A 27,690-nucleotide genomic window follows, 5' to 3' on the forward strand; every position below is an offset into this window, starting at 1 on the left:
GCATACGGCACTACGATCAATCTGGCACAGATCCCGCCTGCTTGGCCTAGTTTTATTCTGTCTAAATTTAGGACAATAAAAATCTCCACTACTGTGTTTACTTAACCAGTGTTAAATAACAATACAAATCATTTTAAAGGTGCCTTCACACGTACCAAGTTCAAAGTGGATTTAGGTGCTCGATCATCACTCGCTTACAGAACCAATTACACGGCTCAATAATCGTGCAGCAAGGCTGTTTATTTATATATATATATATATATATATATATATATATATATATATATATATATATATGTATAGAACTAACAATGTCTGTGCAGCACTTGCCTTGAGCGTAAAAAAAAAAATAAAACTTTATACTTACCTGTTCCTTCCCGCGTTCTCCTAGCTTCTGCCAACTCCCCGCAGCCGCTGCTGGTGTTTCAGGCTGCTCAGCCATTTACTGGCCACAGTGCTGTCCTGCCTCGGCCAGTGATTGGCTGAGTGGCCTGTCACTTCAAAGACCGGCTCAGAAGTTCCAGCAGCGGCTGCAGGGAGCCGGCAGAAGATAGAAGAACAGCAGGGAGGGTGGACAGGTAAGTATAAAGTTTATTTTTTTTACACATTCATCAGCCGTCTGCTGCACATCGCTATTACTCATGGCTGGTGTGCCAATGATTTTTAGGCAGGATTAAATGACATGATCATTTTTTATTGGCTGTTCGTTGTCTTTATTAGGCTATGTTCACACAACGTCCAAAAAAGGAAAAATGCGTCCGCTTTTTGTTCTTAAAGATGTCCGTAACGGCATCATTTTAAGTGGCTTAAATTAAATTCAATGAAGTGTACGGAATAACGGACGTCTTTTTCACACATTGTATTGAATGCGTCCGCCTCAAAAGACATCCGTTATTCAATACAATGTGTGAAAAAGACGTCCGTTATTCCATAGACTCCAATGCATTTTATTTAGGTCACTTAACATAATGCAATAACGGACGTCTTTTTAAACACAAAAAGCGGACGCCTTTTTTCTTTTTTGGACATTGTGTGAACATAGCCTTACACAGAGCGATAATGTGCCGAATCGGCTTAATCTGGCAGATCATCCCTCTGTGTAATAGGGCCCTTTCTGTATGGCCTTGTATTCTTGCAGTGGATTTTCATTCTATTACCAGACTGTAGTGACCACCTTATTAAACTATTTTGCTGCTGCCCGCACTCCCCCACTGTGCTCCTACTTGAGTCTCCAGGTCCCTGCTCACCGATCACTGAGCTGTCTTACTGCAGCTAGTGATTGGCTGAATGGTCTGTCAGTGAGCAGAGACCCCGAGACTCAAACAGGAGCACTGCGGGGGATTCAATTATAGACCTTGGTCTAAACTTCCTAACTCTACGTTACATTTTTACCCGCATACTCACCCAACATTGTGTCTAGTTTCGAAACGCGCGAATGCAAGAAACTTTCCAAACTGCGGCTGACTATGCCCAAAAAAACCAAAAAAAATAAATCAGGATTTTAAAACTTTCAACCGAATGCAAATAAGTCAAACAATGTGTGCAGCAAACCAAGCGTCTAATCCCTTCCAGCTATCACATAAACCGCTTTCCGTCTGAGAATAAACATTAGGAAAACACGTAAAGAGAAGATGCGCTTCCTAAGATTCTCATAAAAGCCTAAAGTCTGAGATGAAACGGGAAGGAAGCTGGTGTCATATGTTTGCCAATCTCATGCAATATGCTTAGCTGTAAATAAAAGCGGGCTGATACCGTATCGGGGAAACAGCTTTGTAATTCCTTTTGTCCTATTAATATGTTTGATGCGGCTTGTGAGGAGATTTCAATGTGCGACGAGTAAAACAACTTTAATGGGTTTAATTAGTTTTCTCTGAGAACATCATAACGAAATAGAAAAAAATTGAGAAAAGATTGATATTCCGTCCATGCCGTACAGAAGAAACTATGAGGTTCCTGCCATAGAAAACCCAATAACTAGAAGTCTTTTTACGTGGCCCAATGTTGCACCAAGAACGAGCGCCGATCAGCGAGATTGGGATTTGACTGCAGCGGCTTTACAAGGCTCAGTCAATTATCTGTGCTGCCTATTAAAGGGGTACTCCAGTGAAAAAAATTTTAATCAACTGGTTTCAGAAAGTTATATGGATTTGTAATTTTCTTCTATTTAAAAATCTTCAGTCTTCCAGTACTTATCAGCTGCTGTATGTCCTGCAGGAAGTGTATCCTTTCCAGTCTGACACAGTGCTTTCTGTCCATGTCAGGAACTGTCTAGAGCAGGAGAGGTTTTCTATGGAGATTTGCTACTGTTCTGTACAGTTCCTGATATGGACAGAGGTGGCAGCAGGGAGAACCGTGTTAAACTGAAAAGAAAACAATATTTCCTGCAGGACATGCAGCAGCTGATATTTATGGGAAGACTTGAGATTTTTAGATAGAAGTAAATTATAAATCTGTATAACTTTCAGAAACCAGTTAATTTCAAAGAAAAAGATTTTCGCTGGATAACCCCTTTAACTTCACAATAGTCGCCTGCACATTCTTGTTTGCACAGAAAGATGTGTGCGACTACTGATGATTATAATACTGACACAAAAGATGGAAGGAAATGTTAGCCTCACTATGGGCAGCAACACATAAAAACTTGAGCGGAAGATCCCATTCCTGGTCATAGCAGGGACCCGGGTAGCGACGTGTCAGCCCCGCTTAGACAGTCAGCAGCCTTATCGGGGGCCCACGTTGGTCCCTGCTCAAGCAGGAAGGGGATCTTCCGCTCAAATATAACTTTTCATATGTTGCTGCCCATGAGGAGACTAACAATTCCTTCCATACTTTTTATTATCTATTCAGTCTCCTCCCCCCAGTTCTGATCTGCTGTGTTCTACTGAAGACACAAGAATCAGGAAGCAGGACTCACAGGCTTTTTCTATAGGTGAGGGGAAGCAGGACTCACAAGCTTTCTCTATAAATGGGAGAAGCAGGACTCACAGGCTTTCTCTACGGATGGGGGGGAAGCAGGACTCACAGCTTTCTCTATGAATGGGAGAAGCAGGACTCACAAGCTTTCTCTACGGATGGGGAAAGTAGGACTCACAAGCTTTCTGTATGAATGGGAGAAGCAGGACTCACAAGCTTTCTGTATGAATGGGAGAAGCAGGACTCACAAGCTTTCTCTACGGATGGGGGGGAAGCAGGACTCACACGCTTTCTCTATGGATGGGGAAAGCAGGACTCACAAGCTTTCTCTATGGATGGGGAAAGTAGGACTCACAAGCTTTCTCTATGGATGGTAGAAGCAGGACTCACAGGCTTTCTCTATGGATGGTGGAAGCAGGACTCACAGGCTTTCTCTATGGATAGGTGGAGAAGCAGGACTCACAGGCTTTCTCTATGGATGGGGGGCGGTAGCAGGACTCACAGGCTTTCTCTATAGGTGAGGGGAAGCAGGACTCACAAGCTTTCTCTGTGGATGGGTGGGGAAGCAGGACTCAGAGGCTATTTCTATGGATGGGCGGGGAAACAGGACTCACAGGCTTTCTCTATGGATAGGTGGAGAAGCAGGACTCACAGGCTTTCTCTATGGATGGGGGGCGGTAGCAGGACTCACAGGCTTTCTCTATGGATGGGGGGCAGTAGCAGGACTCACAGGCTTTCTCTATGGACAGGTGGGGGAAGCAGGACTCACAGGCTTTCTCTATGGACGGGTGGGGGAAGCAGGACTCACAGGCTTTCTCTATGGATGGGCGGGGAAGCAGGACTCACAGGCTTTCTCTATATGTGCGGGGAAGCAGGACTCACAAGTTTTCTCTATGGATGGGGGGGAGCAGGACTCACAGGCTTTCTCTATAGGTGAGGGGAAGAAAGGACTCACAGGCTTTTACTATGAGTAGGAATGGGGGAAGTAGGACTCTCAAGTTTTCTCTATGAATGGGACAGGAAATCAGGACTTACAACCTTTCTCTATGGCTCCTGGGAGTATTAAAACACATTTGTACATGAAAATACTGCATCAATTTATAAAAAAATACCTATTCCCTCCCGATCGGACGCTCGCACTGACACCAGAAATAGATCCGCTGTAATAGTGATGTGTTTGCAAATAATCATAAATGTAACAAATAAGTAATCTCCATGAGGACGTAACTAGCGATACCGCCGGGAAGACCTCGCTTATTATTATAATTATCTCATATTTCTAAACTACCAACTTGTCACAGATTTTCATTAAATACTTGGAATAACCCAGCACCAAAGTGCCCATTGGCTCAGTATCATGGAATAAGCATGGAGAAAGTAGGGCAATCTGTATCGCCCGGGGTAAAGCAAAAATAAGCGTGTAAGTAATTTCCCTTTCACGCCAACATTCCTCCGAATCAGAGACGGCCACAGAAATAGTTTTTTTTTTCATTTGTAAATCCTGATGCCTTGAAATATTTATACTGAAAATCCTGATGTCCCCGGGAAATCAGGAAAACAGCCTCATATTGTACGTAGACACACCTGGAACTGGTCGGAAAAGTCACTTTATATCTGGGTTTGTTTTTGACTGTTTCCTTTTTGGAGGCAAAAACTTATTAAACACAGTCTTTATGGAGTCTCCTCCTCCCCTTGATCAAAGGTGAGAAACTGCAGCTGCATCTCCCTCCTCCACCCCCTTCTATTTATCTATTTGCACTTTCTTCACCATAGAGAAACTTTTTGATGACTAATGTGTATAATTACGGTGGGGACTACTGGATGCTGGAAAGCAAAGATACTGATAGCATACATTACAAAGTATCATATATGCTAGTGAACTATTAGGACTTATTCACACATGCAGTGATTTTTGTCCAGCAAAAATTTTTTCTTTCAAATCAACTGATATCAGAAAGTTATATAGATTTTTAATTTACTTCTATTAAAAAAATCTCCAGTCTTCACATACTTATTAGCTGCTGTATGTCATACAGAATATGTTGTTTTATTTTCAGTTTGACACACTGCTCTCTGCTGACATCTCTGGCCGAGACGGGAACTGTCCAGAGCAGGAGAGGTTTTCTATGGGGATTCATAGAAAACCGAGACAGAGTTCCTGTCTCGGCAAAAGATAGCAGCAGAGAGAACAGTCTAAGACTGAAAATAAAACAACATTTCCTGCAGGACATACAGCAGCTGATAAGTATGGGAAGACTTGAGATTTTTTAATAATAGTAAATTACAAATCTATATAACTTTCTGATATCAGTTGAAAAAGACCCCTTTAAGTCAACTATCAAGCACCGTGATCCGTGAAAAACCATCTGTATTGCAGTCTGTATCAGTTTCTTTCCCATTTCCCATTTTAAAGCGACTCTGTACCAACAATGTGCCCCCCCCCCCCCCAAAACCACTTGTACCTTCGGATAGCTGCTTTAAATGCAAGATCTGTCCTGGGGTCCGTTCGGCAGGTGATGCAGTTATTGTCCTAAAAAACTACTTTTAAACTGGCAGCCCTGTATAAAACGGCCGTAACCTAGAGTATCTGTGCCCTAACTTTGCACCACCGTTCTGTCCCTCCTCCCCACCCTCTTCATCATTTGGAATGCCCCTAGAACATTTTCTCCTGTCTGAACATTGCACATGTGCGCTAACAATCCAGCCCATGTGCCGTGCTGACACAGGTGAGGAATAGGAGACAATCTGCCTGGAGCATTCCTAATGCTATGGAGGGTGGGGAGGAGGGACAGAGAGGTTGTGCCAGCCTAATGCCTACACAATCTAGGCCATGGCTGTTGGGCACGGGGCTGCCAGTTTAAAAGTAGTTTTTTAGGACAATAACTGCATCACCTGCCGAACGGACACCAGGACAGATCTTGGATTAAAAGCAGCTATCCGAAGGTACAAGTGGTTTGGGGGGACAGATTGTGGGTACAGAGTCACTTTAAATATAAAACACAGATAAATAAACATACTATATATCTTATATAAAATATAACAATAGTGTTCCCATACGATGAGCGGCATAAACAAAAAAAAAAAGTGCCAAAACTATTGATTTTTGATAAATTATATATCAGAAAAAAAATAATAAAGAGCAATCAAAATGTTCCCTCTATGTATGGTACCATTGAAAACTAAAGATCATGGCACAAAAAAAAAGTCCCCAAACAGCCCTGTAGGTCGAAAAATAAGCAATATAACTCTCACAAGGCAAGGAGGAAAAAACTAAAATGCAAAAATGAAAATTGGCCTGGTCCAATCCACTGTTTTACTTAAAGGGTTAAAGTGCAATAGTAAACATTTGTATTCATGAGTGGATGCAATAGTAGCTGTAAAGCTGTCATGGTACTGTTAGTGAGATAAGCGATGACGCTATTGTGTATTGAGCCTTAATGGATGATATGTATGCATGAGCCCCGATAAGCACAACCTCTTCTATTTTCTAAGGTGAACATCTTCTCAGCAACAATATGTTCCATGTACGGACTGTATCACGCTTCTATTCTTTAACCTAATGGAACAGAGCATTAAACCGCCAGGCCCTTCGGCAAGACATAAAGTATCCACTTCAACTCAATGGTGCTATCCCTGAAGCCACAAAACTATAATAAAATAAACATCTGAGCCGCCCGCTCTGCTGTCGCTTTCTTAAAGTGTCATAAAGCGCAGTATTCCGACCCTTTAAATTAAGCCGAGTGCACACAATGTTTACGGGAGAGAGATTGGCTGTCACTCTGAAGTATTTCCAATGCTTAAGATACCTCTAAAGGCGGACGGATATTAGACATTACCACTAAAACCACCTTCGACCGATGACTCTTTTCCTGCTTTGGTCAAAGCTTTTCGGGGAAATTAGAAGATAAAATGACAGTAAAGCAAAGAAATTTTTTAGCACAATAAACATTACCGACCCCCCCCCCCCCCCCCCCCTAAGTTTCATCATTCTTTAAAAGCAAAAACATTTAACTGAGTATCCAGAACCCCAGTGTGGGCTACTTGATCACGGGTGGCTGCAGCCCTAGGGAGTCCTAAAAAAACACAGCTATAGGCTATGTTCACATACCGTCAATAAGACAGCCATTGGACAGCCAACATTTAATGGTAAACAACGTCCGTTATTTTACAACAACATCCTTAGGGCTGCATCCAAGTTCTGCAACCACCGGTAGTTAACTGCAGAATGCTCCGGTTCGAACAGACCTGAACGTGCTTGAGATTCGCTCAACTCTATATAGTATACATAAGTGCAATGAAGTTTTCGGGTACTGAGATTTTTTCTCAACTTAAAGGGGTACTCCGGGCTGGGATCATTTTCAGTGTATGGCCGGGGAGGGGGTGTATATAGAGGCCGCCGGTCACTTACCTCCCCGATTCCAGCACCGGGTCCTGGATTGCGACGCCCCAGTCTCCCGTTTATCTGGCACTTCCTGGTCTGAGCTGCGGCTGCGGTCGTAGTGGGGTCCCGCCTTGGCCGCTAAATGGCTGAGCTGCCTTGAGACGCCACGTCTCAAGCCGCAGCTCAGACCAGGAAGCGGCAGCCGGACGGGAGAACGGGGTGGCGTGATCGGGGACCCACCGCTTGAACCGGGGAGGAAAGTGACCGGCGGACTATATATCCATCCCCTCCACGGCTGCTCACAGAAAAGGCCCCCAGCCCGGAGTACCTCTTTAATTCCCATCTTAATTAATATAGTTATACTTGTAGGATTGTCAAGTTTGATATTTTTGCAGATACATTTATTTAGCAAACTTGCCTCCTTCTCCTGATATGCTTCTCTTTCCCTCCCATTGTTGACAGCTTATTGTCTAGGTTACCGAACACCACTCTGCTCTAAAAGCAGTGGCCTGGTTGGTATTTCTGTAGTATACATATTTATATTATAGAGTATGTATACACCATAACTATATAAGTCTACTTTACAGCTAAATATATATATATATATATATATATATATATATATATATATATATATACCAGCCAGATCACTGCTTTTAGGGCACTATTACACGGATTCATAATCGGACGAATCAACCTGCTTCTCGCTCCGTGTAATAGAGACAACAATCAGCCGATGACAACGATCATCGGCTGATCATGTCTTTAGGTCTGAACCTAAAATCATCAGCCGCCGACCAAGCATCGCTATGTGTAATAAGGATGGGTGGCTGGCGACCAATGATTAGATACACTTTTATACATTACCACTCCACACTCCTGATCTTCTTCTGCCTTCTGCTCGCTTCCTGGTGGCTGCAGCTCCAAAACAGGTGGTGGTCCGTGGTGGTCCTGGCCAGTGGTTGGCTGAGTAGCCTGTCAGCTCAAACAGGACACTCTGAAGCTGCAGCCGCCGGGAAGCGAGTTGAGGGCAGGAGGAGACCAGGAGCATGGAGGGGTAATGTATGAACAGTTTAGCGCAAGGGCTGCACAGACATTGCGAATGATGTCCATGCAGCCCTTCCTAAACCATTATCGAGCCGTGTAATAGGCTCAGTAAATGAGTGCCGATCTAGCAGATCAGCCCTTATTTACATTATTGATCGGGCCGTCGGTGGCCCATCTAATAGGACCCTTAGAGTCTTGGTCGGTAACCTAGACAACAAGCTGTCAACAATAGGACAGAAAGAGCAGTATATAAGGAGAAGGAGACAAGTTCGCTAAATAAATCTATGCCCCAAAACATATAACTTGACGAGTCCAACAGGAATAACTGTATTAGTCAAGATGGGAATACCACTTTTAATTTTCTTATCACATTTTTCAAGACTATGAAACTTTATTTGTAAAGATGATGGAACCCCTTTAAAGGAGAAGTCCGGCCAAAATTATTTTTTTAAATGTTATTACTGATGGAAAGTTATACAATTTTCTAATGTACATTAATTATGGGAAATGCTCATATACTGCTCTTTCCCTTAATTTGGTGTATCAGGAAGTGTTAGAATTCTCTCAGAAGCAGTGACGTCACGACAAATGGTGTAATTTCTATGGAGTGTCCAGCAGGGGCGCACTATATATAGAAGTCAAAGAGTACCATTGACTTCTATATATAGTGCGCCCCTGCTGGACACTCTATAGAATCAATGGATGTGTGTATGTAATGTAATGTTATGTACTGTACTTTGTGATTGAATACATTTATGGAATACTTTGGGGAGCAAGTGTCCTTGCTCCCCAAAGTATCCCATAAATGTATTCAATGAATACATTTGCAGGGCACCGAGCAGGGAGAGAGAGGGGCCCATGCGTCTACCTCCCCCTCCCTCCCTGCTCAGTGCTGGACACATATACACAGTACTACTCCCCCATTATCTGCAGATAATGGGGGAGTAGTACCTGTGCTATCTATCCCCATCACATCGCTGCTCACACTGGGGCTGCTCTTCATGCCTCCTCCTCCTCCGCTTGAAATGAACTATTGCGCCACTGACTCCCCGCCGCCCGCGCCAGTCCTCACACTACCCCGCCGCTGACTCCCTGCACCGCTCCTCACATTACCCCGCTGCTGACTCCCTGCGCTGCTCCTCACACTACCCCGCCGCTGACTCCCTGCGCCGCTCCTCACACTACCCTGCCGCCGGCCGCCGCTCTCTGCTCCTACATACGGGCTCCCGGTTCGCCCTGCATGTCGGCCGCGTCAGTCCTCCCACGGCGCTCCCGATGCTTCCTGGTGCTCCCTGCGGGGTGGGGGAGGGCTGACGCGGCCGGCATGGAGGGCGGACCGGGAGCCGGTATGTAGGAGCAGAGTGCGGCGGCCGGCGGCAGGGTAGTGTGAGGAGCGGCGCGGGGAGTCAGCAGCGGGGTAGTGTGAGGAGCAGCGCGGGGAGTCAGCGGCGCGGTAGTGTAAGGACCGGCGCGGGCGGCAGGATAGTGTGAGGACCGGCGCGGGCGGCGGGGAGTCAGCGGCGCAATAGTTCGTTTCAAGCGGAGGAGGGGGCATGAAAAGCAGCCCCTGTTTGAGCAGCAGCGGCGGCGATGTGATGGGGATAGATAGCACAAGTACTACTCCCCCATTATCTGCAGATAATGGGGGAGTAGTACTGTGTATATGTGCCCAGCACTGAGCAGGGAGGGAGGGAGGAAGTAGATGGCACTTCTCTCCCTCCCTGTTCGGTGCCCTGCAAATGTATTCAATCACAAAGTACAGTACATAACATTACATTACATACACACATCCATTGATTCTATAGAGTGTCCAGCAGGGGCGCACTATATATAGAAGTCAATGGTACTCATTGACTTGTATATATAGTGCGTCCCTGCTGGACACTCCATAGGAATTACACCATTTGTCGTGACGTCACTGCTTCTGAGAGAATTCTAACACTCCCTGATCTACTAAATTTTGGGAAATAGCAGTATATGAGCATTTCCCATAATTAATGTACATTAGAAAATTGTATAACTTTCCATCAGTAATAACATATAAAAAAATAATTTTGGCCGGACTTCTCCTTCAACATTTCCCAGTCTTACGTAACTTCCCATTATAGCTGAAAGCCCTGGGACACCTGGCCGGCCTCTACAAAAGTGGTGAATTTTTTATGTCAAAAATGTACTGAAACCTCTTATAAATAATGAAATTGATTCTAAAAACGGACTCGGTATGGTCTGCGGGGCATTTCTGCAAGCTTGTCATTTCTGTATGACCCCCGCGATCTTCTCAACAACAACTAAACAAAACTGCAGTTTGATGTTTTTGCTTCATAAGTCAAACTTTATTTTTGGACAATATAATTGTGTATAAATAAAGTTATTGTGTAAGTTGGGGGTCAGTTGTTCCTAGTGACTGGCCCTACATTAGATGCAAGTACTGGGGGAAAAAAAGGGACAAAACTTTGCAGTACACAACCGCTTCTCTACGTTACACACGACTTTTCATTCATTTATTTGCGTCACTCAAGTCCGATGGCTCGGCATTTGTATACCTGTGGCTGACGGAGTTGGATACAGTCGTTTGTGGTCTATGTCTGTATCCATGTTCTCCAGGGCTCCCTAGGGCTGCATCCAACTTCTTCAGCCACCGTTATTCAAAAGCTGATCCATCGATATTGGATTTGTATGGCTTTGGGATACAGGACTGTAAATTCTTAAGCTTTAGTCCCCACAAGGGTTCACCACACCTGGAGTTGACCACATAAGCAACGATTATGTCATGGTTATGTTATGGTTGGGAGATGATGAAGTCGTAGTACAAAATCAGCAGGCAAAGCCACAGTCAGGTGGACCATACAGTCAGCAGAGAATGAAGTAGGCATCAGACAAGAGGAGGGGATTGAATATGAATATATATATTATATATATATATATATATATATATATATATATATATATATATACAGTTAGGGCCAGAAATATTTGGACAGTGACACAAGTTTTGTTATTTTAGCTGTTTACAAAAACATGTTCAGAAATACAATTGTATATATAATATGGGCTGAAAGTGCACACTCCCAGCTGCAATATGAGAGTTTCCACATCCAAATCGGAGAAAGGGTTTAGGAATCATAGCTCTGTAATGCATAGCCTCCTCTTTTTCAAGGGACCAAAAGTAATTGGACAATGGACTTTAAGGGTTGCAATTAACTCTGAAGGCGTCTCCCTCGTTAACCTGTAATCAATGAAGTAGGTAAAAGGTCTGGGGTTGATTCCAGGTGTGTGGTTTTGCATTTGGAAGCTGTTGCTGTGACCAGACAATATGCGGTCAAAGGAACTCTCAATTGAGGAGAAGCAGAACATCCTGAGGCTGAAAAAAAGGAAAAATCCATCAGAGAGAAAGCAGACATGCTTGGAGTAGCAAAATCAACAGTCGGGTACATTCTGAGAAAAAAGGAATTGACTGGTGAGCTTGGGAACTCAAAAGGGCCTGGGCGTCCACGGAAGACAACAGTGGTGGGTGATCACCGCATACTTTGGTGAAGAAGAACCCGTTCACAACATCAACTGAAGTCCAGAACACTCTCAGGGAAGTAGGTGTATCTGTTTTTAAGTCAACAGTAAAGAGAAAACTCAATGAAAGTAAATACAAAGGGTTCACATCTAGATGCAAACCATTCATCAATTCCAAAAATAGACAGGCCAGAGTTACATTTGCCGAAAAACAAATCCAGACTCAGGCTGGGTTCACACTACGTATATTTGAGGCTGTATAGCAACCAAAACCAGGAGTGGATTGAAAACACAGAAAGGATCTGTTTACATAATGTTGTAATTGAGTGGATGGCCGTCATTTAACCCATAGCTGCACCAGGACGTTATTGAACGTCCTCGTGCCGCTATTGGAGTTCAGAGGGGGGTCGCGCGGCGACCCCCCTCTGAACTGCCGCGATCCCGGGTGCCGCGTGTAGCCCGGGATCTCGGCTATTAGCGGGCACGGTCCGATCGCCGTGCCCGCTAATTAAGTACTTAGAAGCAGCTGTCAAAGTTGACAGCTGCTTCTAAATACTTGCTCATCTCAATACCTGGTGGTCTAGTGGGGGGATCGCCCCCCTGCGGCGCGATTGCGGGGGGGCGATCCCCGCATCCATCCCGGGCCGGGGTCTGCTCCGTAATGGCGCTGATCCTGGCTCGGCATTCTATTGCTTTTGGCTGCAGCAGCCAAAAGTAATAGAACACCGATCTCATGGATTCATGCAGTATAACTATACTGCATGGATCTCTATGAGAGATCAGAGTGCATATACTAGAAGTCCCCCAGGGGGAATAACCCTAACCCCAGGGGAATAACCCTAACCCCAGGGGAATAACCCTAACCCCAGGGGGAATAACCCTAACCCCAGGGGGAATAACCCTAACCCCAGGGGGGCTTCTAGTATATGTGTAAAGTAAAAGAAAAATGTATTTTTAATAACACAAAATCCCCTCCCCTAATAAAAGTCTGAATCACCCCCCTTTCCCCATTTTATAAATAAAAATAAATAAATTAATTAATAAACAAACATGTTTGCTATCGCCGCATGCGTAATCGCCCGAACTATTAATTAATCACATTCCTGATCTCACACGGTAAACGGCGGCAGCGCAAAAAAATCCCAAAGTGCAAAATTGCGCATTTTTGGTCGCATCAAATCCAGAATAATTGTAATAAAAAGCGATCAAAAAGTCATATATGCGCAATCAAGGTACCGATAGAAAGATCACATCATGGGGCAAAAAATGACACCTGACACAGACCCATAGACCAAAGGATAAAAGCGCTATAAGCCTGGGAATGGAGCGGTTTTAAGGAACATATATTTTCTTTAAAAGGTTTTAATTTTTTACAAGCCATCAAATCAAATAAAAGTTATACATGTTACATATCGTTGTAATCGTAACAACTTAAGGAACATATATAACGAGTCAGTTTTACCCCAGGGCGAACATAGTAAAAACAACCCCCCCCCCCAAATAAAAAAAAAACATTTTTTTTTTTCAATTTCACCACACATATAATTTTTTTCTGGTTTCCCAGCACATTTTAGGCAAAAATTACATCTGCCATAGCAAAGTACAATTAGTTGCGCAAAAAATAAGGGCTCATTTGGGTCTCTAGGTGGAAAAATGCAGGCGCTATGGCCTTATATACACGAGGAGGGAAAAACGAAAACGCAAAAATGAAAACTGGCTGTGTCCCCTAAGGGTTAATGGCAAATATTTGCTGTTATTTTAAAACAACGGCTGTTGTATTGAAATAATGGAAGATATTTACCGTTATATGGCGGCCATCCACTCAATTTCAACATAGTGTGAACAGAGCCTTTCTGTGTTTTCAATCCACTACTGGTTTTGGTTGCTATGAGGACCTGACATGAGGACCAAATACAGCCTCAAATATACATAGTGTGAACCCAGCCTTAAGACGGAAAGACCCATAAACAAGCAAGACCTGAAGGCTGCGGCTGTAAAGGCCTGGCAAAGCATTAAAAAGGAGGAAACCCAGCGTTTGGTGATGTCCATGGGTTCCAGACTTAAGGCAGTGATTGCCTCCAAAGAATTCGCAACAAAATATTGAAAAAAAAATATTTTGTTTGGGTTATGTTTATTTGTCCAATTACTTTTGAGCTCCTAAAATGTGGAGTGTTTGTAAAGAAATGTGTACAATTCCTACATTTTCTATCAGATATTTTTGTTCAAACCTTCAAATTAAACGTAACAATCTGCACTTGAATTCTGTTGTAGAGGTTTCATTTCAAATATAATGCAGTGGCACGCAGAGCCCAACTCGCGAAAATTGTGTCACTGTCCAAATATTTCTGGCCCTAACTGTATAATTATCAATGGGCCTTGTTGGTTAGGGTACTATTACATGAAGAATTTTTTGACGATCAACAATTATTGATAAACGAACTCGAACGACCGCTAGAGCAAACGACCTGAAATCGTTCACCCAATTACAAGGAACGATGATGGTTACTGCGTTCGTCCTGTCGTTGCAACTGCTTTCGATGCTACTGCGAACAACGTCTTACTACATGCGAACGATTTGCGAACGATCAACGATAAAAATAGGTCCAGATCCTGGACATTCTGTGACCGGCAATGTCTGACAAAGGGTATCAGTCATCGGGAAGAAAAACTACGGAATAAGAAGTAATCCCTGACGCCGAATCGGCACTGAAGCCGTTCCATTTCTTTTTCTGTTTGTTTCCAATACTGATCTGCAATTAGAGAAAATCAGCCGCATGGCAGGAAATGTGTTTTCCTCTCTCGTTCCCAACACAAACACATCTAAGATCCTCAAACAATCCAGCTGTCCCCGTCTTCTGAGAATTACATAAAACAAGTGATGGCGAGCGGCGAGGTCTGTGTTCCGGTGATAAGTCCCTGTCTCGCTAACACTGACTTATGTTCTCTCCGACAAAACATTTCATCTACGACATTCATTTATCTTCTTGTATTTATCAGTGTTAACTTGTCCTCTGCCATTAGGGGAGGGGAAGGTTCCTGGCGTTGTTTTATAAAAATATCAGGCTAGTTTTATGTTATGTTACTACTTGGCAGCCATTAGTTCCCCATAACAATGCTTTACACTAGTCCGTATATGAACCTCTCATAATGCAGCGGCCCCAACAAGGTGACAATCCCACTACATATCCCCGATAGGACGTTGCTGTAGACTTAAAAGGGCTGCAAAAGATTAGATTTTGAAACCAAAAAAGGCCAAAATAAGTAAGAGTAAACCTCCCACATCCAAACACGTTAAACCAAACCAAAAACGGACCAAAAATAGAGCAAAGACGGAGGTATAGTAAAAAGTAAAATAAAAAAAAATATTAAATCACATTATATAAAACACATAAGTAACAAATAGAAAAACAAAAAATCACATAAAAACTGGTAGCCTGATGACAACAGAATAAGGAGGGGGGAAAACGGTAACGGTTAGGAGCAGAATAGCACACGGTCCTTCAGTGTGGTAAGAAGTAAATGTACTCAATTTGGAAGCAAGGCATGCAGAAAGTATACAGAGCCTAACTCACTGAAGAAATAAGTTATCTGCCAAACCTGGCACATACAAGGTCCTGAACACTTAGCAAGTAACAATCTGCTCAACATAGACAGCCCAAACCACACCCAAAAGAATAGACGATGCTATGCTTTTTTGTTTTCAGAAAAAGTGCCACTCTTGTCCATAAGTGGTGACTGATACTGCAGCTGAGATCAATTCAGTACTGCCTACAGCAAGTCAAACTTGGACTATGTTCCCACAACATCTTATTTTGGCCATTTTACGACCCATCTTTTAGGACTTCTTAGGGCCCTATTCCACAGGAGCGATAATTTTCGCTCTGTGGAATAGAGAGAACGATCAGCGTGATCATGATCGTGTCATCGGCTGATTGTTCATTTAGGTTCAGACCTAAAATCGCCGTTCGCAACCAGCGCATCGCTACGGTGGAATAGTGGTGCGCGGCGGCGACCGATGATTTCAGCAGAACCAAACATTACCTGTCCAGGCTGCAGGTCTTCTTCTCCCGGTCCCGTGCGGCAGCATTGGCTTCGGAGCGGGGGTGTCTGAACTTACAGACCGCTCAGCCAATCACTGTCCGGAAACGCCGCGGCCAGTGATTGGCTGAGCGGTCTGTCAGTTCAGACAGCTCCGCTCTGAAGCCGGTGCGGGACCGGGAGAAGAAGACCTGCAGCCCGGACATGTATGAAACAAGGGCTGCAAGGACATCGGTAACTATGTCCTTGCAGCCCTTGTTTCACGATAATCGGGGCCGTGAAATAGGCAGATCGGCGCTCGTTTACATCGTTGCTCGGCCCGCGGAATAGGGCCCTTAGTCTTCGTCTTCTTAGTGCCAAAACACGGCAGGTTTATGCATATGATGGCCATCATTTGCATAATACAGCCACATTTTTACACCAAAACAAAGGCCATCTAAAAAGATGGCCGTAAAATGGCCAGAAGGAGACATTATAGGAACATACAAAAAAAGACCCGTGGAGCCTCATTTAAGAGTCTCAAAGCACAGGACTAGCCAGATATCCCTCCGGGAAGGGCCCAGCCGACAGGTGGCTCCTGTAGGGAAACCACCATATTAAGTAACCCTTTAAGTCAATGTAATCACAAGGGAAAAATCAAGGCCAGGTATCCATCCACATACAGCTGTTTCAGGGTGTTGCCCCTCATCAGTGTTGAGCAGGATTCTGGTTAGGTGGGATCAATGCCTAGAAAAGCCGTACAGGAAACAGATCACTGATCTCAAAGAGCTCAATGCAGTGAAATCCTAGTTTCATTGAACCCTTGGAAACATGAATATGCAAAAAAAGAGCCTGTGGAACCTCAATTACAAACCTCCAAACACAGAAGTAGCCAGATATGCCTCTGGGAAGGGCCCAGCCGAGAGGTGGCTCCTGTAGGGAAACCACCAAAACCACACAGCCTAGGGCTGGGTTCACACGCTGTAAGCCTGTGGCTGTTCAGTGTACGTTTTAATTGGAATGTGGGTGCATTGGGATGTGCCCACACTCCAAATAACCAATTAGCCAGACCTGCACTTTACACTGTCTGCTCTGTCAGTCTTGTGCAGCTGCTGTTCAATGAAGAGCTGCTGCACAGAACTGACAATATGATCGGTAAATTCATTAAATAATGGCCATGATTGCAAATCTACGACTACGGCCATGGTTTAAAGGGGTTATCCAGTGCTACAAAAACATGGCCACTTTTGCCCCATTCTTGTCTCCAGATTGGGTGGAGTTTCAAACTCTGTTGAATTTAAGTAAATGGCGCATAACTGCAAACTACACCTGAAGTGGAGAGAAGAGTGGGACCACCCCTTTAATGAATTTTCACGTTGTGGGAACTTAGCCTAAACAAGTATTATAGAGGAGACATCATACACAGTTAGCACTATTTGTGTGATAGTTCAGGTTTCATTCTATACTTCCTCCTACCATGATAATGGTAGTTCCCAAACCTATAAAATCCCCTATTTTCTCAGCCAAGTGTCAAAGGGGCGGGGCTGAGCTGCTTCAGTGCCACAGCATGGCACACCTCCTCCAGACTCAAATTCTGTAAAAATTCAATAAGGTAATTTTAGCTCCATAAAGGGGGTTTTCTTAGTTGAGTTCTATGAATGGCCATGACGTAATGGCACAACATTTCCGACCTATCCAGGCAGGCTGGCCAAACATTCACTTTAAAGTCTGCAACACTTGGCTCAACTCTCCAATAACTGCATTATACTTGCATCAATTTCCCAAGCCTACGACAGTACAAAATGTTCATACATCTGTTTCTATAATTCTCACTTCTCTCTCTCTCTAAAAAACATGATCAGAAAACACAAACAACAATATAAACTGTAAAAGTGAACGCTAGGTGTCAAGCCAAAGAAACTTTGCTTTTGAAAGTCGTAATTATGACGTCGAGCTCACATTATGGTGACAAAAGTGTTAACAATTGCTAAATTACAGCTTAAGTAACACTGGCAGCCATCCACCGGAGAAAAAGACCACAAAGAGTGTCCAAATAAACAAGAAGAGTTGAGCTGGCACAATCCGCTGGAACAACAGTTAGCACTCGCTGAGCCCTGATTCTGCAAAGTGGCTCAGAGGCTTTGCCAAGACTGCACCTGCCAGGAGCTGACGACAGCCTCTGCTGCACCGCAAGCCGGCAGCAACAAAGCAAAGAGGGCGAAGCGTGCAAAGTGATAAGGAACAGGGTAACCTGGACAATGTCATGTAATAATATTGTTTACCTGGGTTACTCCTATGATAAATCAGCTGCCCATGAACTACTTAGATTTCAAGCAGGATTTGTGATTTTAAGGTTGTTAAATTTCACTGATTCAGATAGAACAAAAAATTATGTTTTTTTTTTAATTCCGTTTCTATTTTCTGACTGTAATTTTTCTTTAATTTAAATTTTTGTACATCTGCCATCTTGCCTGAGCTGTTTTTAACAGCATTTAGTGACACGCTTTACAGCATGACTCATGGACATAGACAACAATAGACAGAGCAAAAAGAGGACATTCCAGCACCAAAATCCAATTTGTTAAAGCAAAATTCTGATTAAAAATACATATAGACAAAGTGAAGACTCACCCATATGCTAGACGCGTTTTAGCCTTGATTGCAGCTTAGTCGTGACACTACAGTCACCAAATGTTTATAAGTGTTTTGGTCAAGCCATTGGATACCTAAACGTTATTTGATGTATGATGATAAATGACCAGGCTGGTTGTCTATATAGAAAGTCAAGTGATAATCTGAGGTTTTGGATCATCAATCATCCTGGTGATACTTTCAATTACCTTACACTAGCTAAATGATTTTGCCAAATTAATGTTCACTTCTAGCAAAGGAAACTATTGGCAACCCAATGCCGCACTGTTTTCTGTTGGCTGCAGATGGAACATTTTGCTCACTTAGTAAACATCTGCCAAAAGCAATGTACGGTTCCTTCTATCACCTCTTAATTTGGACTCAATACCCATACCAGATGGCATTAAAACAACTTTGGAATTGGGCACCATAGACACTCAGTTACCCAAATTTTATCCACTTTATTTTTAATAACCATTGTTGTCAGTGTTAGACTGGTGCGTTCTGGATCCACCTGAAGTTCTTATTGTGCGGGTCCAGCATCAGTCTATTCAGAATATATGAGCATGTCCATTTTTATCTCCATCCTAGATGCTGGGCAATCACAGGTTGCCTGGATGCCAAATCTAAAAAGAAAACAGTATATTAAGTTGTTTAACCCTTTTTTTTAAAAAAATTTGTTCAGCCGTTCTCCTGCTATGCAGGAGAATGGGCTTCATGTCGCACCACCCCCTCCACCCTCTGGCTGCTGAATGACAACTGTCTGCCTATACACAGTGTATATAGATTGTATAGAAAGATAGACAACTACCAATCAGTGGGAGCTGGTGCTCATGAATAATGAGGACTAATGAGCACCCACACATAATATAGTTTGCCGACAGATTCTCTTAAACAACCTTAATCAGGCAAAGCCTCAGAAGCTGTGGTAATATAATAGATGCATAAAAGACATGGATGCAAATATATGAAAAATAATCCTGATATGATGACTCTAGGGCTCATCTACACCTGACTTTATACCTGCAGGATAACTAGTAACAAATTACCTGTGTCTGGCTCCTAAGTGATGAATAAAAAATAATTAAGTATTGAAATAATTCTGGCTGATGATACTTGCTACAAAAACATTGGCAGATGTCGCCTGGATTTGGCCACGTAGGTGTTTGTTGATATGAAAATGCCGAGATTTGGGATTCATCTGGCAGCAGATTGATGAGAAATGTGTAGAGTGTATTGGATACAGTGAGTATAAATATGTGCGCCTATTGCAGCCTAGAGATGGCACATTAGCATCACGCAATGAGAGACTCATACAGAACTGTGCGTATAGTTGGCACTCCATCCAATAGGTTTTTTGTGTGTGTGTTTAGTCGATCTCTGGATCTCAGTCCCCAAGTCCACTTGTTTCATTAATGTCCTGTTGCTTATATAGCATCAAATATTCAAAAGTACTGCAAAGACACCATCATGTGTTTCTCAACATCAGTGAGCTAGGCAGACCTTCTAACGGGAAGGAACAACCCGGACTGGCTAACTCACTGACGTTGAGGACCACATGATGGCGTTGTGCATCTGTTCGCAGTAGATCCGAACGCAATAGCGAAGAAATAGCGAAGGAAAAACGATCGCAAATACGATCATAAGTAACGATTATCAATCCATGGAAATGAGTGAACGTTTTCAGGTCTTTCGCAATAGCCGTAGTTTGAGATGGTTAATCGTTAACGATTATGCGAACGATAATCGTCCGGTGGAATAGGGCCCTTACTCAACAGTATCAGGCATTTGGGAGGACCCCATACAAAGTAGATGGTCTACCAGCCCTGCCGAACTCGGAAGGTATAGCCAAAGCATGTATAAAGCAAATAGGCCGTTATAACGTAAATGCACAAATTCATAATACTAATAATAATAATATTAATAAAGACCAGGTGAAGACTTTCTTACTTTCTCTTGGGCCTTAAATGGCCACAGTCATAATTGAAAAAAAAAATTAGAAGACCCCACGGGAAATCAAAAGTTTTGATCAGTTGGTTTCTTACTGCTGAGACCCCCACTGATTATGAGAACAAGCTGGGACCTCCTAGTGATCACGGTTAGAATCAACACAAAAAGACCCCCACTCCTGCACAGCTGACATCACAATGGTTGATGGACTGCCCGCTCAGCCAGTTAAGTGACTAGGGCTGGACACCGCTCAATCCATCAGCTGGGACGGGAATTTTCCCCCCAAGTGGTAACGTCATCAGAACTCGCAGCGGGGCCTGTGAACTGGCGCTTCATGGGCACAAGGGAGGGGTAAGTAATGATTGTTTATTATGTTCTCGTCTGACGGTTGTAAAATTTTTGAAATCACTGGACTCCATTACTGTGAGGTTTCATTTAAACATGCAAAAAGTTATCAGTAAATCCACAATTCTGAGCCGGGTTTCAGCTGTTATCTTCCTCACTACCAGATGGGTCAAAAAGTAATGGCGGCCTAGCTGGATGGATCTTATACTGTACATCAAAATTCCCTAGCACATTTTGTGATTTAATTGTTTGAAAATTCAATGGACTATGAAGAATTAATACCCGGGTAGTTTATGTGTTGCTCTCTGTTCTTTATCGGGTTCTGTGAAATGTTCTAACCTTTCGCGTGTTGTTGAGCATAGCTTAAGGATAAAATCTAAATATGAATAAGTAGCTAAGACATTGTGAATATTTTATATTTTAATTGGCGTCATGTACTTTACTCTCTGAACATAAAATAAAAAACCCTTTTACCATAACCCCCTGTACTTACGCCATGCTTTACTGCACTACTGAAGCCGATTTTATGCTTCCCAAGTGACATGAGGAATAGTACATGTTATTAAAGCTGAAGGTAAAGCTCAGTAGGTAAAGAAATCACATTGCTTCAGGTTTAAGAAGTTAAAAATATTCACCTGAACGGTCAAAGCCCTCAGGATTATGAGGCTACGCAAGTTTTTTTATTTCTTCCAAATTATTTTGTGGAGAAAATATATTGCGATTCGTGAACATTTCAAGAGGTTGTCCGAGGAAATCTTAAGGCGATTTTACCAGTTCAGCTCTGTGATTGGTCGGAAGATGGTACGTTGATTTCACTGTTAGATCGACGAGTGTCCTGGAGCAGGACGGGGTGCAGCACAGGCACGGGGAGCAGTAAATACACATTCTTTATTATGTTCCCCCAAAATTAATTTGTGTTGCCCTGTCAGACTTCTGCTTTAAAGGGAATCTGTAATTCCTGTTCCAAACTGGTGGCACTCTTAGGTCAGGGATACACATTGGTCAGGGATACACATTGTACCTTTCATACATTCTGCTGTGCTTCCAAGATGTAGAAAAATGCTTTTATTCTTTGGTTAAAGGAGTCAAAGAAACTTTTTCAAGTTCCTGATCTGCTGCAAGCTGGAGTAAGGGGGTGCTACAGATTTCTGCACTTCGGGGGCTTGGGAACGCCTCCTTGACTCTTCACACTACAGCATAAAAGCATTTTTCTACATTCTGGGAGTGCAGATAGATATGTGAAAGGTACCATGTGTCTTCCTGTCTTAACAGTGTTCTAATAGGGTCAGCAGTTAAGAACGTGAATTACACCCAACAGAAACTCTGACATGTGTGAACATACCCCCAGCCCTGCTATCAGCGACACAGTCTCTATTGTAGAGGGATATTTGCAGCTGACAGCTTTATTGACCTGACCGGACAGCAAGTACATATTTGCCCCTTCATTGGCCGATTGCTAGCCCCATTACACAGGGTGATAGCGGCCTGTTTGTAAGCAGGCCCTAGTCTTACTTGCCAAATCCATACATGAGCGAAGTCCTAAACCTCATTTACTTTCACTGATTCTACAAAAAAATCGCAGACCATTTTTTCCTATATCAAGAGAAGGGCAGAGACTTTTTTTTCCAAATGTTTTGCATCTTTTGGGCAAAAATTTAGAAGTTTCCATTTATCAACAGTAAACGCCATCCATCTGCCAGCTCGCTGCCCATTAAGCCAATTTATCTGCAGCGCACGCTGACTCATATGCAAATGGGAATAGATTTTAATGATTACAGTCAAACCTCGGATTACAAGTTACTTGGTTTCAGAGTTTTCTGCAAGACAATCTAATAATTTAAAAAAAGTTGTAACTTGGTAAACGAAAAAGATTTCTTAATAGAAGGCCCCTTGTGCCCCCATCCTGATACTGTACTGGGTAGAAAGCCTCTCATTTTAACCCCTGCTACCTGATCAACTCTGCCGGTGATCGGACGCCTTCCAGCTCTCCTCCGCTGCCTCCCTGTGACCCAGGTGTTCTTCCACCCTCTGCTTGCTTCTCGGAGCCGCTGCTGTAGCTTTAGAGCAGGTCTCTGAACTGACAGGCTGCTCAGCCAATCACTGTCCAGGACCACCGTGGGCAGTGATTGGCTGAGTGGTCTGTCACTCATACCTCCCAACCGTCCCGGATTTCGCGGGACAGTCCCGTTTTCGGGGTGCTGTCCCGCGGTCCCGGAACGGCCCCCAGTGTCCCGCATTATATGTGGCCCCAGCGAAAAAAACAATAAACCAGTAACTCACCTGTCCTCCGGTCCCAGCAGCTCCTCTCCCGACAGAGCGCGCACTCCCGTCATCCTCCGGGGCGGGCAGCGGTGTACAGAGACACTGACTGTACCGGAAGTGACCTGCAGCCTCCATCATGAATTACTTCCGGCACAGTCAGTGTCTGTATACCCCGCTGCCCGCCCCGGAGGATGACGGGAGTGCGCGCTCTGCCGGGAGAGGAGCTGCTGGGACCGGAGGACAGGTGAGTTACTGGTTTATTGTTTTTTCTGCTGGGGCCACAGAAATGGGGGAATTGGCTACTCTGTGGGGCACTATATGGGGGATTGGCTACTATGTGGGGCACTATATGGGGGATTGGCTACTATGTGGGGCACTATATGGGGGATTGGCTACTATGTGGGGCACTATATGGGGGATTGGCTACTATGTGGGGCACTATATGGGGGATTGGCTACTATGTGGGGCACTATATGGGGGATTGGCTACTATGTGGGGCATATATGGGGGCATTGGCTACTATGTGGGGCACTATATGGGGGATTGGCTACTATGTGGGGCACTATATGGGGGGATTGGCTACTATGTGGGGCACTATATGGGGGATTGGCTACTATGTGGGGCACTATATGGGGGATTGGCTACTATGTGGGGCACTATATGGGGGATTGGCTACTATGTGGGGCACTATATGGGGGATTGGCTACTATGTGGGGCACTATATGGGGGCATTGGCTACTATGTGGGGCACTATATGGGGGCATTGGCTACTATGTGGGGCACTATATGGGGGCATTAGCTACTATGTGGGGCACTATATGGGGGCATTGGCTACTATGTGGGGCATATATGGGGGATTGGCTACTATATGGGGGGATTGGATAATATGTGGGGCACTATATGGGGGATTGGCTACTATGTGGGGCACTATATGGGGGGATTGGCTACTATGTGGGGCATATATGGGGGATTGGCTACTATGTGGGGCACTATATGGGTGCATTGGCTACTATGTGGGGCATATATGGAGGATTGGCTACTATGTGGGGCACTATATGGGGATTGGCTACTATGTGGGGCACTATATGGGGATTGGCTAATATATGGGGGATTGGATACTATGTGGGGCATATATGGGGGGATTGGCTACTATGTGGGCATATATGGGGGATTGGCTACTATGTGGGGCACTATATGGGGGCATTGGCTACTATGTGGGGCACTATATGGGGGATTGGATAATATGTGGGGCACTATATGGGGGCATTGGCTACTATGTGGTGCACTATATGGGGGCATTGGCTACTATGTGGGGCACTATATGGGGGCATTGGCTACTATGTGGGGCACTATATGGGGGCATTGGCTACTATGTGGGGCATATATGAGGGGATTGGCTACTATGTGGGGCACTATATGGGGATTGGCTACTATGTGGGCACTATATGGGGGGATTGGCTACTATGTGGGGCACTATATGGGGGGATTGGCTACTATGTGGGGCATTATATGGGGGGATTGGCTACTATGTGGGGCACTATAATGGGGGATTGGATACTATGTGGGGCACTATAATGGGGGATTGGATACTGTATAGGGCACTATTCAGTCAGCAGCATGTGGTGACTGTAGGGGAGTGGCTATGGAGGGTTGCTATGGGGGCGTGGCTATGGAGGTTTGCTATGGGGGCGTGGCTATGGGGGCGTGGCTATGGGGACCGCGGCGCACATGTCCCTCTTTGCTCTTTGCAAAAGTTGGGAGGTATGCTGTCACTTCAGAGACCGCTCCGTAGCTACAGCAGTGGCTACAGGAAGCAAGTAGAACAGAACAACGCCGGAAGCATGGAGCATGTATACGGTTATTTATTTATTTATTTTTTTTGCACAATCCTCATGTTTTGGTGAGGACTAAAGGACACGATTAGCCAATGATCTTTGTCATTGGCTGATCGTTGTCTCTATTACATGGAGCGATAATCAGCTGCATCGACCTGTGTAATAGGGCCCTTAGATAACTTGGATGTCCTACACATTGGGGGAGATTTAACAAGCATAGTGTAAAGTGAAACTGGCTCAGTTGCCCCTAGCAACCAATCAGATTCCACCTTCCATTTCCCAAAGAGTCTGTGAGAAATGAAAGGTGGAATCTGATTGGTTGCTAGGGGCAACTGAGCCAGTTTCACTTTACACCATGTTTGATAAATCTCCCCCTCCATGTTTGAAAATATGATGCCAGTGTAAGCTAGAACGCTATCCCAAAGGTATTGTGAACTACTGTATATCACAGATTGGCTGCGGCCTAGCCATAGACTTTATAGCCCAATCATAGTCTAGGAGTGACTACATTTGGTTTTGTTTAAAAAAAATAGAGCAGAAGACTACTTTAGGTTTATCGGTGTCTCTGGGAGCACCAACATATACCAGGGTGGAGGATATACATTCTCAATAATTCTCCACATATTCTTTGGTACTCTTCTCAAGGAGAAACTTTACTCCATTAATCCTAATAAATTCTAACATATACTGGTGACATGGCCCCAAAATATGATTTTATAAGTGGGAAAGGCCGTTGAAACTATTTAAAAAAAAAACTTTTTTAGAATTTTTTTTTTCAGGTAAGAAATGTAAGAAGTGATTCATCACAGCCCAGTCCTCGATGATGAATTGGAGATCTCATCTGCTGTGACTACGGTTAGTCCTGACATTTTTAACATCATTATACATTAGACATTGCTCGGGTAACTGTGAAGACGGCACGTGGAGCCATTAGTAAAACTGCTTTGTCGGAGATTTTTCCGCTATTTTCCAGTTCTATGCGAGATGTTAATTTCCTGCAGGAGGAATTGTTGCGCGGAGAGAAGCATGGGAATATGTAAATGCTTAATTGAAAAATTACGTTTATGAGCTGCTCACCTTGTACAAACAGCCGTTCCCAGTATATCTTACCAACCTGCTCCCCTCCGAGGAACACAAGGTTGGTTAGAATCAACAGAGCAGTGGAAACAGATGCAAAAGCAGCGTGAAGCCGGCGATACGTCTTGGGTGACAAGTTCTGATCCTGTAAACACATAAAAGGATGATGCAGAATTAGCCAGTAACTGTAGGTATAGCATCTAGGTCTATAGAAGAATACACAGGTCATAAGTAGAGATGGGCAAGCACCAAAATATTTGAGTACTTAACCAGATACCCCACCACCTCCACAGCCAAGGGTACCTGGTTAATCCGAAAGTGACAGTTTGGCCCCGAGGAGGGGTTAAGTTGACCCCTTGGGGGCCAGACTGTGTCTGTTGGTGGGGAGCAAAGCAGGGGAATTATACTTACCGCTTATACTTACCAGTCTTCCACCTGTCTTCAATATTGCCGCTCAGCCAATCAGCGGCTGAGGCAGGACACCGCTGCAGGCACTGACTGGCTGAGCAGAGTCCGCTCAGCCAATCAATGGCTGCAGACCCGCCTCAGCTGATTGACTGAGCTACCATAATGAAGACAGAAAGAAGACAGTTACGGCAAGTATACTTTCCCTGCTCCCCCCCCCCCCCCCCCCCCCAAACGTGGTTTAAAAAGTATTTGACACGAACGGACCTTCTGGATCAGATCGTTTAGTAATCTGAAAGGTCAAGTCTCTATGGATACGGAAATGCAATCAGGCAATAATGCATTATCACTCATGATTCATTCTGTAAAAACAGTTCAAATCTCAAGACAGTTGCCTATAGAAGTTTATAGGTGGAGAAGGGGAAGTGGCTGTGGCTGTCAAAAATGGAAAGGAGAGCCATTGGTAGTAAATGTTAAATCTCACCTCAATGACTGCCCCAGTTACACTGCTTAGTACTGTTCTATAATGTCCTCCATGCTGCTACAGCCTCTGAGGGTGTACCGTAGTGATAACTGAACAATAATTTTATTTTTTGTTCATTGTTGGCCCTTCATATTTTCAACGTTAGGCTGTTTTGCTGCCAGAAACTCTAAATTGGTTTCTTGATTCTTATTCTTGCGCTCTCTGAATAGCTGTGGAGCAGCAACCATCTAATGAGGTAGTCAGGCAATTTTATTACATCTTCTATACTGCAATATAGTAGTATCTGTACAGAAAGTATCTGTGCATTAATGATCTTTACCCCGCTGGCCTTACAATGTACAATGTGTCACCTTTTTAGTATGCTAGTGTCCTCAGTAATTATACAATTAGGCAGATCCGACATGTTTCTCATGTACTCCACACTGAGAAGGTGATTAAACACTTTTATTGGCACGGTCAGTGCGGATATGACATGTGCCGGGAACAAACAACCTCATGGAGATAGTGTCGTGAGGTCTCCAGATAACTCTGCTTTTGAGTAAGTGTGCAAATATTAGTCTTTACTTATCATCCGCTGATCTTGGACTACTGTATATCAGGATCTATTAGTGGGTCTCAACCAGAGAACTTCAGTCCAGTTAGAAATAAAGCTGCAGAATTTTATGTTTTCTGGATGTCCCCTGATGGTTCAGTGTCTGCAGATTTGTAGTTTTTTTTTTTTTTTTCAATAACAGCAATGATTTGAGGTGTAATCTTAAAGGGGAAGTATAATGAAATAGAAAAAGCAGAAAGACTGGGACACACACACACACACACACATATAATAAACAAAGTATACT

General features: G+C 43.9%; 1 protein-coding gene across 7 annotated transcripts in view; it reads right to left on the reverse strand.

The window, feature by feature from the left end:
- Positions 1-27,690, reverse strand: part of HHAT (hedgehog acyltransferase) — a 272,872-nt gene that overhangs the window by 71,945 nt on the left and 173,237 nt on the right. For 3 of the 7 annotated variants that reach the window (XM_069954817.1, XM_069954813.1, XM_069954815.1), the window contains exon 11: positions 25,963-26,107. In XM_069954817.1, coding sequence (XP_069810918.1) covers positions 25,963-26,107 — 145 coding nt within the window. Of the gene's footprint in view, positions 1-11,318; positions 11,703-18,952; positions 19,120-25,962; positions 26,108-27,690 lie in introns of those variants that run through there. The other 4 variants (XM_069954812.1, XM_069954811.1, XM_069954818.1 and 1 more) reach the window with 4 other exon arrangements.

Source organism: Dendropsophus ebraccatus, chromosome 15 (assembly GCF_027789765.1).
Source record: "Dendropsophus ebraccatus isolate aDenEbr1 chromosome 15, aDenEbr1.pat, whole genome shotgun sequence".
Classification (NCBI taxonomy): domain Eukaryota; kingdom Metazoa; phylum Chordata; class Amphibia; order Anura; family Hylidae; genus Dendropsophus; species Dendropsophus ebraccatus.